The 13,017-nt window shown below is 35.2% G+C and overlaps 1 protein-coding gene across 2 annotated transcripts in view; it reads left to right on the plus strand.

Moving 5' to 3' along the window:
- Positions 1-13,017, plus strand: part of AP3B1 (adaptor related protein complex 3 subunit beta 1) — a 315,994-nt gene that overhangs the window by 230,025 nt on the left and 72,952 nt on the right. The window contains exon 23 of one of the 2 annotated variants that reach the window (XM_066381707.1): positions 3,213-3,748. The exons of the other annotated variant lie outside the window; for it this stretch is intronic. Within the exon in view, the coding sequence (XP_066237804.1) occupies positions 3,213-3,302 (90 nt within the window). The 3' untranslated portion in view covers positions 3,303-3,748. Of the gene's footprint in view, positions 1-3,212; positions 3,749-13,017 lie in introns of those variants that run through there. 2 annotated transcript variants of the gene reach the window in all.

Consider the following 13,017-nt stretch of genomic DNA (forward strand, 5'->3'; position numbering starts at 1 on the left):
GTCCTGTGCCAACTGCAGACATTCAAAGCAGTATAAAGCACAGGCTCTTGAGCTAGGCTGACTGTGTTCAGGTCAGAGCTCTGCCACATTACAAAATAAACAACCTTGGCCAAGTCAGTTTACCTCTTGGTGCCTCTGATTTTTTTTTCATCTGTAAAATAAAGATAATATTAAGCATTAAGTATTTCCTGTTATTATTTTTGTTGTCACTTTATTACAGATTTGTAAAGGGAAGAAAGTGTGAGCCAAGAAAATTGTTTTATCTTTCTTTATAAAGGCTATCCATACATATTCTACAACACAAATATAACTATTTAAAGAAAAAGGGTGGTGAAAATAACTAAAGGATGATTCAGAATAATAGAATCAATACCAATGGGAATTATGGTGACAGAATTGAGTGTAAATGATGAAATAAAAATTGTGTTATAAGAAACCAAACCTAGTCAGTGGAAGTGGAAAAGATGGGAGTAAATGTTATTTCACTTATTCATTAGTGGGAAATGAATCAATATTATGCAAAATTGAAGCAGCTTTTATTTTTACTTTTTATTGAGACTCAAATCTTGATGATTTGTATATGTTTAAAGAACACTTATCTGAAGTTTTGGAGGTATGTTTTTAGTTTTATTTTAGTTTTCTTTCTTTAATTAGAGTCAGATTATAATCTCATTCTATAGGATAATTTGTCTGTTTTTCTGCTTATCATTGTATCCATATAGTTAACAATAGTTACTATAAGTGAAATGAGTTTGGAATGACTTGTTGCTTTCTTTTTTTACTTTCCTGTAATGTTTAAGTGTTTTCTAATAAATACTAATTAACTTTTTAAAACAAAATTATTACTCTAAAGATGGACAGAAGTTCAAAAACAGGCTAAATGAGTATATGGTATTAGATTTCAGAAGAGTGATTGATCACTATCTTTAGTAGGAAAATTAGTGCTTGAAGAGAAAACAAGAGGAACTTCTGAAGTGTTAATGTTCTGTTATTACATCTAGTGCTGGTACATGGCTATATTCATTTTATGAAAAAAATTACTGGGCTTTGCCCTTAAGATACGTTTATTGTTCTGTATGTTTATTAAACGTTTTAAGTGGACAAAAGATACAAACATTCATAAAAGAGGAAATATAGATAATAGATACATGAAAAATGTTCGATAGTAGTAACAAATAAATGCATATTTAAAGAACCATTTTCTCTGTGATGTTGGCAAAAATTTAGGAAAACCAATGTCCATTATTGATGAAGGATGCAATGAAACAAGCACAATATATTGCTTCACTGATAAAAGTATAAATTAGTGCAACATTCTGGATGGCAGTTGGCCATCTATATAGTCATCAAAATATACATGCTCTTTAACCTGGTAATTTCATGTCTAGATTTTCCTTCCTGGGAAATAATTAAAAATAAAAAGATTTATGTGCAATGTTGTTTATAACCTCAGTGTCTACTGTTAGGAGAATGAAGGTTACATAAAGTATGGTAGAATAAAAGTAAAAGATATTTTAAATTAATTTTTTATAAGTGTGAGGAGAGGATAGAGTGAGACAGATTTCCTGCATGTGCCCTGACCAGGATCCACCCAGCAACCCCCATCTACGGCTGGTGCTCAAGTACTGAGCCATCCTCAGCACCCAGGACCTATACTTGAACCAGTTGAGCCACTGGCTGCTGGAGGGGAAGAGAGAGAGAAGTGGGAGAGGTAGGGGAAAGAAGCAGATGACCACTTCTCATGTGTGCCCTGAGTGGGCATTGAACCCAGGACATCTTCACACCAGGCTGACACTCTATCCACTGAGCCAACCAGTCAGAACCAAATTATATGTTTTAATGCTGTGATTTTCAACCTTTATTCATCTTTAAAATTATGCAGCACACCAAAAAACAATTTTTGCTTATGTGACAAAAATAATAGGTATAATTTTGATTCATTCACACCAGACGACTATTGTTGTATTGGCTGTTGTCACTTTTTTTTGACAGTCTAAGGGAAAATTTGACAGTCTAAATACCGTGACTAGTCAAGTATTTCATATTTTAACAATTCTTGCAGTGCACTGGTTGAAAATTGCTGTTTTAATGTGATGAGAAAATACTACATGATGTAGTGCTAAAACAGAATACAAAATATTATGTACATTATCTCAGGTTTGTAAAGTTGTACATTCATACTATGTTTTTAATTATAGGGAAATGAAAGAGTAGAAGAAAATGTATCAGAATGTTAACAGGTTTCTGATTTATGAGAATATGAATGATTTCTCTTTTCCTTCTTTATATTTTTCAATATTTTCCGGAGTTTCTCTAATCATATTTCTCTATATCTATTCTCTAAAAAGCAATTAATTTTTAATAGAAAGGAAAAACATGTATATGAATGACTAGAATGCCTTTATATTGACATCTAACTTCTAAGTCTGTCTTTCTTAATCACCACTATTAATTAGTTGAGTGATATTGTGCAAGTCATTTAGTTTTCTCAACTCTAAAATGATGACAAGGTAGATCTCCATATTTCTTCCAATGCTTATATTCTGGGACTCTAGGAACCTAAAATAGAATTTTGAAACAATGAAAATAATTATGCTGTGGTGATTTGAATAAGTTTTTGAAAATATGCCCTGGTTGATGGCTCAGTGGATAGAGCATCAGCGTGGTGTATGGATGTCCCAGGTTCAATTCCCAGTCAGGGCATACAGAAAAGCGACCATCTGCTTCTCTCCCCCCACTCTCTCATCTCTCTTTTCCACTCTCACAGCCATTGGCTTGGTTTGAGCGTGGCCCTACGCACTGAGGATAGCTGGGTATTCAAGCATCAGCCCTAGACGGGGTTGCCAGGTGGATCCTGGTCAGGGTGCATGCTTGAGTCTGTCTATCTCCCCTCCTTTCACCTCAAAACAAAACAAAACAAAAAACAAGTTTATGAAAACAAATAGATAAAACATTTTTTAGCTTATATGATGACTTCCTAGCCCATAGATGATTTTTTATTTATTTTGGTGGATTAAGTTTGTTTCCTTTGTATATTTGGTATAATATAGGTATATTTTATTTTATTTTGAAATTAAAAGATTATTTACAATGAAACAACAGTTTTTTTAATGCTAAATATTTTTAAAATGAAAACTTTTGCTATTTGTTCTAATACTTTGAATTACAAATTCAGAACAGATTTTTAAAAATGTTTTATTGATTGATTTTAGAGAGAGGAAGAGAGAGAAACAGGAACATTGATCAGTGCCTGTGTGTGCCCAACTGAGGATCGAACCAGCAGCCTCTGTACTTCTGGATGATGCTCTGTCTAACCAACTGAGCTATCTGGCCAGGGCCAGAACAGATATTTTGTAATATAATTTCTAATAATGGCGTTATAAGGACAGGCCTTATTTTTCAAACTGTATGATAAAGATGATGTGTAAACACCATACTATTTTTGTTTCAGTTTTACGTGAAACTAATGGCCATAACAGATGGCTAAAAATAAAGAAACATTTTAGTTCTTGCTGTAGTATCTCACTGAACAAACTGTAAAGTCTTTAGCAAATTGCTAGCAAATTTGTTTAACCACATTACTGCTATGCCAAGACTTTCTAAATTGTTACATATCAAACCCAGGGAATTTAGAAGCAGTAATCCTCGACCGCAGGCTTCTGGAGGGAATGAGAAAAAAAGGGGCGACAATATGGATATAAGAATAAATGTAAAATAAGAATAAATTGTTCACCTCTAGTATTAGAAATGTTCGAGTGAAACTCCAGTCTTTTCTGATTTAGCTTACTTCTGAATATTTGCAGTACAAAAGTATAAAGTGAATTTAGCAGTTAAACCTCTGAAAACTAATTAATTTTCTGCTGATAAACATCAGCCTGAAATCCTGTCTCATTCTTTGCGGCTTTTGTTTTTTCTCAAATTAGTTATATAAGAAAGTTTATTAATTTGTTCACTTAATATTTAAGATTTATATTTCTATTGTAAAAAAAAAATGACTTCTGGGTTCTGACCTTACAATATTATGAGGCTCTCAGGCAATCCCTCAAATTAGGATCCCTGTAATGAAAGTACAGAACTTCTGTAATGGTTCTTTAGCACATACCCACAGGTCAGGGAGTTTCGTGGGAATATGCTTTTAGAGTTCCAACCTAAAATACCAAGAATTTGTTTAGAAAGGCAGGGCAACATTTAGAAAATAAATTGAATTTAGAGTCCAAAGACCTGATTTCTAGCCTTGGCTGAGTTACTTACTATCATTTTGACTGTGGTAAATTCTTTGACTTGTGTAAACTATGATTTTTGAATTTATAAAATGGGGAGAATACTTTCCCTAAACAACTACTTGCGTTTTCATGAGAAGCAAAGGAAATAATGGCCTGAAAATGTTTGAATTCTATTCTACGGCTATCTTATTGAGTGAGAAGATGTAATTCTAGGAAACATCATGCTTTAAGAGGCAACAAAGGAAAAAGTCAAGTAAAAGGAGTCAAAGGAGGAGGTGAATCATAGAATATGATATCAGGAAACTCACAGATTAGGGCGGGAAACAGGTTCAAATCTGCTAGGTGCTACCTGATGACAAAGATTTCTTAGAGAAAAATTTATGTACGTGACCTTGGAATTGAATCACAAAGAATACTAAGAGTCTAGGTGACTGGAGTAGAACAAGAATGACATCCCTGACAGAGGAAATAGTGTATGTGAAGGCTTGAGGTGCAAACGAACTTGGAGTATCGGAGAAATAGTAGCTTAGTGTGGCTGAAGTGTAGCACATGTAAGTTGGAATAACCAAGTCTGGTGCAGGAAACCTATGCTGGTGACATACTGTCATGGGAGAAATATAGTAATGATTTCTTTTTTTTTTTTTTTTTTTTTCTTTTCACTTTTCTGAAGCTGGAAACGGGGAGAGACAGTCAGACAGACTCCCGCATGCGCCCGACCGGGATCCACCCGGCACGCCCACCATGGGGCGACGCTCTGCCCATCAGGGGGCGATGCTCTGCCCATCCTGGGCGTCGCCATATTGCGACCAGAGCCACTCTAGCGCCTGGGGCAGAGGCCACAGAGCCATCCCCAGCGCCCGGGCCATCTTTGCTCCAATGGAGCCTTGGCTGCGGGAGGGGAAGAGAGAGACAGAGAGGAAAGTGCGGCGGAGGGGTGGAGCAGCAAATGGGCGCCTCTCCTGTGTGCCCTGGCCAGGAATCGAACCCGGGTCCTCCGCACGCTAGGCCGACGCTCTACCGCTGAGCCAACCGGCCAGGGCCTAGTAATGATTTCTTGTTATTTTAATCTTTTTATATCACAGTATATATAGAAAAGTGACAATGTTTGTAGCATGCTCTTGGGTAAGTAGATAATGCTGCAGAAAGTGGGAGTGCTCCAGCCACCGCAGCCTTGCTGTGCCCCTCCCCCAGGCCTTCCTCGGGTCAGCATCACAACACACCTCTAACACATCTGTGGCCCATCAGTAAGGAAACACAGACTTAGCTGCCATAATATAACAGAATTAAACCTTACGAATCACAATCCCTAAGTGGAATTTAATTTAGGAGGGTGTGGGAAGAAAAAGTCATCATTATAGAATATAGAGGTAATATATTGAAGAATAGTAAGTAATTTCAAGAACATTCTATGAAAGAGAAACCAGCGTTGCGAGAAGCCCAATTAGATACAACATGGTGCTTGGAGTTAACAAAAACTGTGATAAGGGTACAGTCCTCCAGATTGGTTAAGTCGCTCCAAGACTACTAAGGCCAACTGTAAGTTTAGGTGTTTCATAAAACTGTCCTCAAGTTTGGTAATTCACTAAAACAACTCACAGAACTCAGGAAAGCAAGCTATTTAGGATTACAGTTCTATTATAACAATAGGATACAAATTAGACCCAACCAAAGGAAGAGACTATACATAGAGGAGATTCTGGGTGGGTTCCATATTCAGAACCTCTGGGTTACCCTACTGGCATCGAAGTGTTGCAGTAGCCACGGAGAATTGCCAATCAGGTAAGCTTACTAAGCTTCCAGAGTTTTTACTGAGGCTTTATTAGGTAGGCAAGATTGATTGATTATTAAAACTTAGGTGAACTCAGTGTCTAGCCCCACCCCCAGGTCAGGCTGATTACCAGTGGTCCTAAGCCCCAATCCTCAACTCACAAGTTGGTGTTTCCTATGTGACTAGTTTCTACCTTGAGTAATCTGCTGAGCATAAGCTATGTAGGGACCCAACATGAATCATTTCACAAGTATAAACTACCAGCCAGGAATGGTGACTCTAAGGGCCACTGTAAATTATGAAGACTCTGCTGTCACTAGGGAAATTCCTAGAGTTTAGAGGTTACCTTGCAAGAGCTAGGACAAAGTCCAGATCTCTCTATAAGTGAGACCAAATTCCTTACTGCACATATGCCAATTAGGTGTTTTATTCATTCAGCAAGTATTTGTTCAGGCCCGAATATGAAGCAGGTGCCAGAGATACAGTAGTCAACAGGATAGGCTAACTTCCTGCTCTTAGAAGTTTACTGTTGCGGTCCAGCCACGACGAGTATATTATGGGGTCTTCAAACAGGAAAAGGTATGGAATTGAAATAAATGATAGACAGGGACTTAAAGATATATATATATATATATATATATATATATATATATATATATATATATATATATATACACAGATGGGTTCAGGAGGACGCCACGGCAAACAGTCTCTACTGTTCCTTAGCTGTGATGTCCGTGCTCCCATAAACCCATCCACTTTTATTCATAGACAAAATGTGGTCCCATCAGCAATTCCATTAAGTTTCCAAGGCAACTCAAAGACAACCCCCACCATACCATCCAAATCTGCTTTACACTAATAAAAAAGTAGCTTCCAGGCTCCTCCAGAGAACATAGGTGAGACAAATGAGAATCAGGTGTATCTCTTTGTTAACTAGGCAGATGAGGTGGGGTTTGGGCCCAGCAGCTCTGTCCAGATTGCAAAAGTACCCTGTTTATTTATTCGGTCCCCAACAGTTTACAGTTAAGTAAAAGCATTTAAAAAATTGCCTCAAAGGTATGTATACTGCTTTCATTTTGTAACATAGTTTTCTATTTGGGAATTCTGCAGCTGTAAGTTATCATATTTCTCTGATGTACATAAATACTATTAATCTATATTGGCTAAACTTTACAGTCCCACCTGTTTTCTTCTGTACTATTATAGCTTAAAATCTAACAAGAGTTACTTTTGACATTTAACAGATTAAAATTTAAATATCTGATTACTTTTCCTATCTCATAAGAAGTAGAAGGATAATTTTCACAGTCCATGCCATTCACTGGGCTCTCCTTAAACTGGCACTGTGGAGTGTCACTCCCTTACTCAGTGAAGGAACCAAGGTTTACAACATCAGGGTAGAGACAGTGGCAGCAACAGCCTTCAACTAAGGCCTGTGCATGTTACTGTGGGTAGCCAGTATGCATTTCCTTTGACCAGCAGAAAGATAGCATTTGGTTTGTTGGTATGACCCAGAAACCGTGTGATTAAGGCCCCTTACACCTCAAGGATTTACAGGTTGAAGCGTAGGAAGAAGGAAACCCATAAGTAATAAACTTGAATTAAAAGGCATTTTTTATACACAAACCAAATTTTAGCATCTGAAGTTGGTGCTTATCATTAGTTCTCTCAAGTGTCTTCTCTGAAGAATATAGAAAAATGGCTGGCAACTAGGCTTAAAGCTTTTGCTATTGACAGAGATTGGCAACTAATGAAGTTACAACTGTCCATGATTAGGAATGAGGTCCTAACCTTGCTTGGGTTATAGGAAATTAACTGGAAGGTAGAGTATCTGTTAGACATGCTTTTGGTATGCAGGTTACGCTGTCAGTTTTCAAAACAGTAAGAAAACCCTGGCTGGATAGCTCAGTTGGTTCGGATGTTGTCCTAATATACAAAGGTTCTTGTTTCCATCAGCGGTCAGGGCACATGCAGGAACACATAGATGTTTCTGTCCCTCTCTCTTTTTCCCTGCCTCTCTCTAAAATCAGTAAATAAGTTTAAAGGCCCTGACTGGTTAACTCAGTCAGTTAAGAGGGCTGTCCTGAAACAACAGGTGGCAGATTCGATCCCTGGTCAGGGCACACGGGGAAGCAGCCAAGGAGTGCAGGACTGAGCGGAACAGCAAATGAGTGCTTCCTCGCCCCTTTCCTTCTTCTCCCTTCCCCTTCCCTCTCTCCCCATTCCTCTCTGTCTCTAAAAAGGAGAAGGTAATTAGGCCCTGGCTAGATAGGATGCTCCAGGAGCACGGAGGTTGCTGGTTCGATTCCCTGGTCAGGGCACATACAGAAGCAGCTTGATGGTCCCCTCTCTCTCCTTGCCTATACATTAATTAATTAATTTTAAAAATAAATTTAAAACAGTAAGGAAAAACAAATGATAATTCATGAAGCAGAATGATTCATTCTGAAATTTGCTAAACTGTATTTGGAATTATTAGGATAATTGTGTAGCATAATGACAGTTGTAATTGAAGTTGATTTCTGATTCTTTTAAGTGGGTTTTTATCTTAAATAGATCTACCTCTCTGTCTCTGTCTCTCTCTAATTTAGACTAGGCTAGGACATTTTCGTATTGTTTTCTAGCCTGCTTGTCTTGTACTGCCAGAGTGCCAGCTTTCTTCTGGTTTGTCTTGAAGAACAGACTGCTTTGAAGGCAGTCTTTGTTGAATGTAAGCATTTGCTAGGTCATGTGCCGGATGTTTCTTAAATATATGATCTCATTCCCAAAACAAACGATAATACACCTGTGATAAAGTTTGTTTTCTAATATGGTAGAAGAATTATCTTTTTAAAAATTTATATTTTTTATACTGTCCTGTAAGAACTTAAGGTCTATTCAAGCCTCAACCTACGAGACAAATCTAACTGAGATCAAATTCCTGTGAGTTTAGAGAAAGAAGAAATTATAAATCCAAATTAAAAATAACTTTGTCATTTTAAATTTGGGGAAAATCCTTTATTTATTCTGATGAAAATGTCAGTAGTCATAGAACTGTGGTAAAAATAATGAAAAACCACTGGCCTGGGTCTGCTTAAATTGAAAACATTTTTTAATTAAAATTTGACAGTATTTTGTGCTTCTACTGCCTAGCCCTGTCCCATCTTATTTTATTTCTCTTTTGGGTTTGAGTTGCTTTAATTTTTAAATTAAACTTTAAGGTGTGCCATGCTCCAGCTTAGTCTCTTTATTTCCACACAACTTCAGAGGTCTCATCATTAATAATAGAGCATTGTCACCACTCTCTTTCTAGATTATTTAAAGGAGCTACTTTTTTTTTTAAGAGATTGTGATTCATTTTTAATTTCAGGGTTTTTGATGCAAAATATTTTTTATTTGACTTAGGCAAAGATATACCAGTCTAAGTCCTGACTGATACATAATACTCATAATGTTTTGTTGATACTATTATAACAAAATTCTCTACCATAAAAATCCACTTTATGATGTGCTAATTATAGTTATTAATAACAAAATTATTATCACAAAAACAAGCTATCCACCAAACAAAATATATTTATAAATCGGCAAGAAATTGAAGAATGAAAGAAGAGATGGTAAATAAAGCACTGGCCTGTCCTTTCTCACTTTGTGGGGCGTAGTTCCTTTTGCTTGCTATGCGTTCACTCTTCTCCGAGTTCAGTTCACTGAGTATCTACCAACTTCTTTCCTTAGATTATGGTTTTTAACTTTTATTTATTATAATTAAATGTACTATAATAGGAAATAATAAGAGGTTTCAAATATATAATTTGTTTAGAAAAGATTTAATCTTTTATGGCAATCTTATTTTACATACACAAAGTTGATTTGTGTTACTATTGTATTTGAAATGCATGTGTCACATTGTGATATTTGCAGTAAAATATGTTTTTTAAGCTTTAAGATATTTTAGATTATTATGCATTGGCCAATCATGTATTATTATTTAATCATACAGCAACCAAGTTAACTTTTGTTACCTTTGTTCTTCTTTTTAGAAAGTTTGCCAAAAATTTTCTGAATGTAGGACAGGGCATAGTATGGAAATTTGAGAAGTATTATTTTAATAGTATCAAATCTTTTGACATGAGAAACCTGACTAAACATGAAAAATATTATTGTGTTACTTATAAAACTTTCTCTTCAAAGGGAAGAAAACTGTGTTTAACTGTAGGGGAGGTACATGCCTAAGTAACACTGAGAAATTAATTTATTACTAGAAAGAGGAGAGCATGGAGTAAAAAAATAACAAGTACTGTATATGACCCTAACCTCAAAGAAAAGTAAAAGCCACTTATCTTAGAATATTTCAGACACACTGTTATTCAAATCATTCAGGAATGTAATTACAGACAGCTTTTATAGACCTATCAATAAGAGTTATTTCTTTAAGTTTGCAGCTGTTCCATGATACTGAATATATAAATATCTCTCCTATATGTTAAATAAATACTGAAGATCTCCTTTACACTTATGCTCAAAAAAAGAGACAAACAAAATTTCATTGTTTTACTTTAAAATACATCATTTAGATAAAGAGAGATATGAACCAAATTCATCTTGTTTGAATACTGTTTCAAGCAAACCAACTGTAAAAAGACACGTGCAATAGGGAATATGAATACTTGACTGTATTTTACATGAAATTAAAGGAACTTTTTTTTTCCTTCAGATGTAATAACTAAGATTTCTTTAAAAATATTTATCATTTAGAAATACAAACCAAACTATTTACTGATAAAATTAGCTCATATCTGCAATTTGCTTTTAAATCAGAAGTAGACTAAAAGATTGGATTAAACGAGATTGGATAAATGTAGACAGGTTTTGAAACTTTGTGATGAGTATCTAGTTGTTGATTACATTACAATCTTGCTTTTATGTACATTTGAAAGTTTTCCTAATAAGATATTTAAAGTACATAATTTTGGATTCTCAGCTTTAACAGGGTTTATAGAATATGTGATCTAACAGAGTTATCTTATAAATTTAAACTAGTACATCAAAATTTGAGTTCAGTTTAGATTGTCATCTGTGAAATTAGGAGTGTAACAGGCCTGACCTGGGGTGGCGCAGTGGATAAAAGCGTCGACCTGGAAATGCTGAGGTTGCCGGTTCGAAACCCTGGCTTGCCTGGTCAAGGCACATATGGGAGTTGATGCTTCCAGCTCCTCCCCCTTCTCTCTCTCTGTCTCTCTCTCTCCCTCTCTCCCCTCTAAAATGAATAAATAAGATAATATAAAATAAAATAAATTAAGCAACAAAAAAAGAGTGTAACAGGTTGTTTCTAAGATTCCTTCCAATTCTAAATTTCTAGAAGTCTATGGAAATTAAGTGAAGAGACACCAAGTTAACTCTAGTAAACATAGCCAGCACAAGAGAAATATTCATTAGAAGTGTATTCTAGATCTAATAAGAGTTAGACTCTGAGTCCCTGTAAGATAGGACCAGGCCTTTTTATTGGCCTTTCTAATTCCTATCAAGTTCCCAGTATGTACTTGATACATAATGGGTGCTCATCAGAAGTGTGATAAATTAATGAAATTAATCTTTCTCTGTTTTCAAGCTTTATCATTGTACAATAGACCGTTCCCACTGGTGTCAGTATGAAGGGCTGTATTGTTAATATGTTGGGTTTGTTACAGCACTGAGAGAATTATTCCTATCAAGCACATATCTAAAAAGTGATTATTAGTATGTGGTTTATTACAGCACTGAGAGAATTATTCCTGTCAAGCATACATCTAAAAAGTAACTGTGCTCCTTACATGTTCCTTTTATTACTTACAACGTAATATTAATATTTTAGACAGTAAAATGGAGAATAAGTTATTTCTTTAAATTGTTTGACTAAATGTATGTTAATAACCCATTCTTTGTATTTCTTAAATGCCCTCTTAATTCAGCAGAAAATACAGCATTGTAAACTGAGAAACTAAAGATATTTTTATTCTAGTTTCCTGTCAATTGAGCAGACCTAAAAATTTAAAGCACATCTTTCTAAGGTAACATTTACCTCCTCACATTTTTAGCAGCTATCAGATAAGACATGGGACATATTTATTAACCCTAAAAATTTCCATCAGAATCATGCACTGAAAGGGGGCAACCCCAACCAGACAAGAGGCTCATTTCTATTTTAATGGATATAATTAAAGGTTAATTCACTGAGTCAAGATTAACGAGGAAAGTACAAATGATAGGCAAGCAGCTGCCTTTATAACACAAGATTGGAACAATACAATTAAAATAGGAATTAGAAAAAATCAACTTCCAGAAAGGATCCTTTAATGAACAAATTAAATTGTGATCCCAAAACATGAATATATAATACTTATTAAGGAATCTTTAAATTGATGTTGTAAAGCTAAGCATATTTGGTCAAATGTAGAAATGATGGTTAACACTAAAAACTTTTTTATTATTAGAAGTTGCCAAAAATATACCTGTATATATCTCCAAATTATGCTTTCAAATGTCAAAAAGTATTCCCTACTTCAGGCTCATTTCTGATGTCCAGTTATTTTCACCCAAGTCATAATTAATCTTTTTCTCACTCTGCCCCACTCCAGCCAAGTACTTATGTTTTACCTTAAATCTACTTTTCTTATAAAATCTAATAACTCCTTTCATCTACTGGCAATAAGAAAGTTAACATGTGTCATTTTCAGGTATATTACATTTACATATTTTATAATTCTTTTTACAACTTAAGCTCACTGCTCTGTTTTATTTTAAACAAATCATATTACATTTCTTTTTTAGTGCAATGTACTCTTTAACCTCAGGACATTGAACCAAGCTTTTGTATGTGTTGTATATTGCTAGAAAACTACCAGGCTGCTTATTGTATTAAACATCCTCATATGAGGATACTTTGCATAATGGTTGATGCATAGTTGGGCCTCAGCAAATGTTATTATTTTCTTCTCTTTTTACTTTATTGTGATGGAAGCCATATACATTTTTAATTAATTGAATCCTAAATTCTATCAAGTATTT

Source organism: Saccopteryx leptura, chromosome 4 (assembly GCF_036850995.1).
Source record: "Saccopteryx leptura isolate mSacLep1 chromosome 4, mSacLep1_pri_phased_curated, whole genome shotgun sequence".
Lineage (NCBI taxonomy): Eukaryota > Metazoa > Chordata > Mammalia > Chiroptera > Emballonuridae > Saccopteryx > Saccopteryx leptura.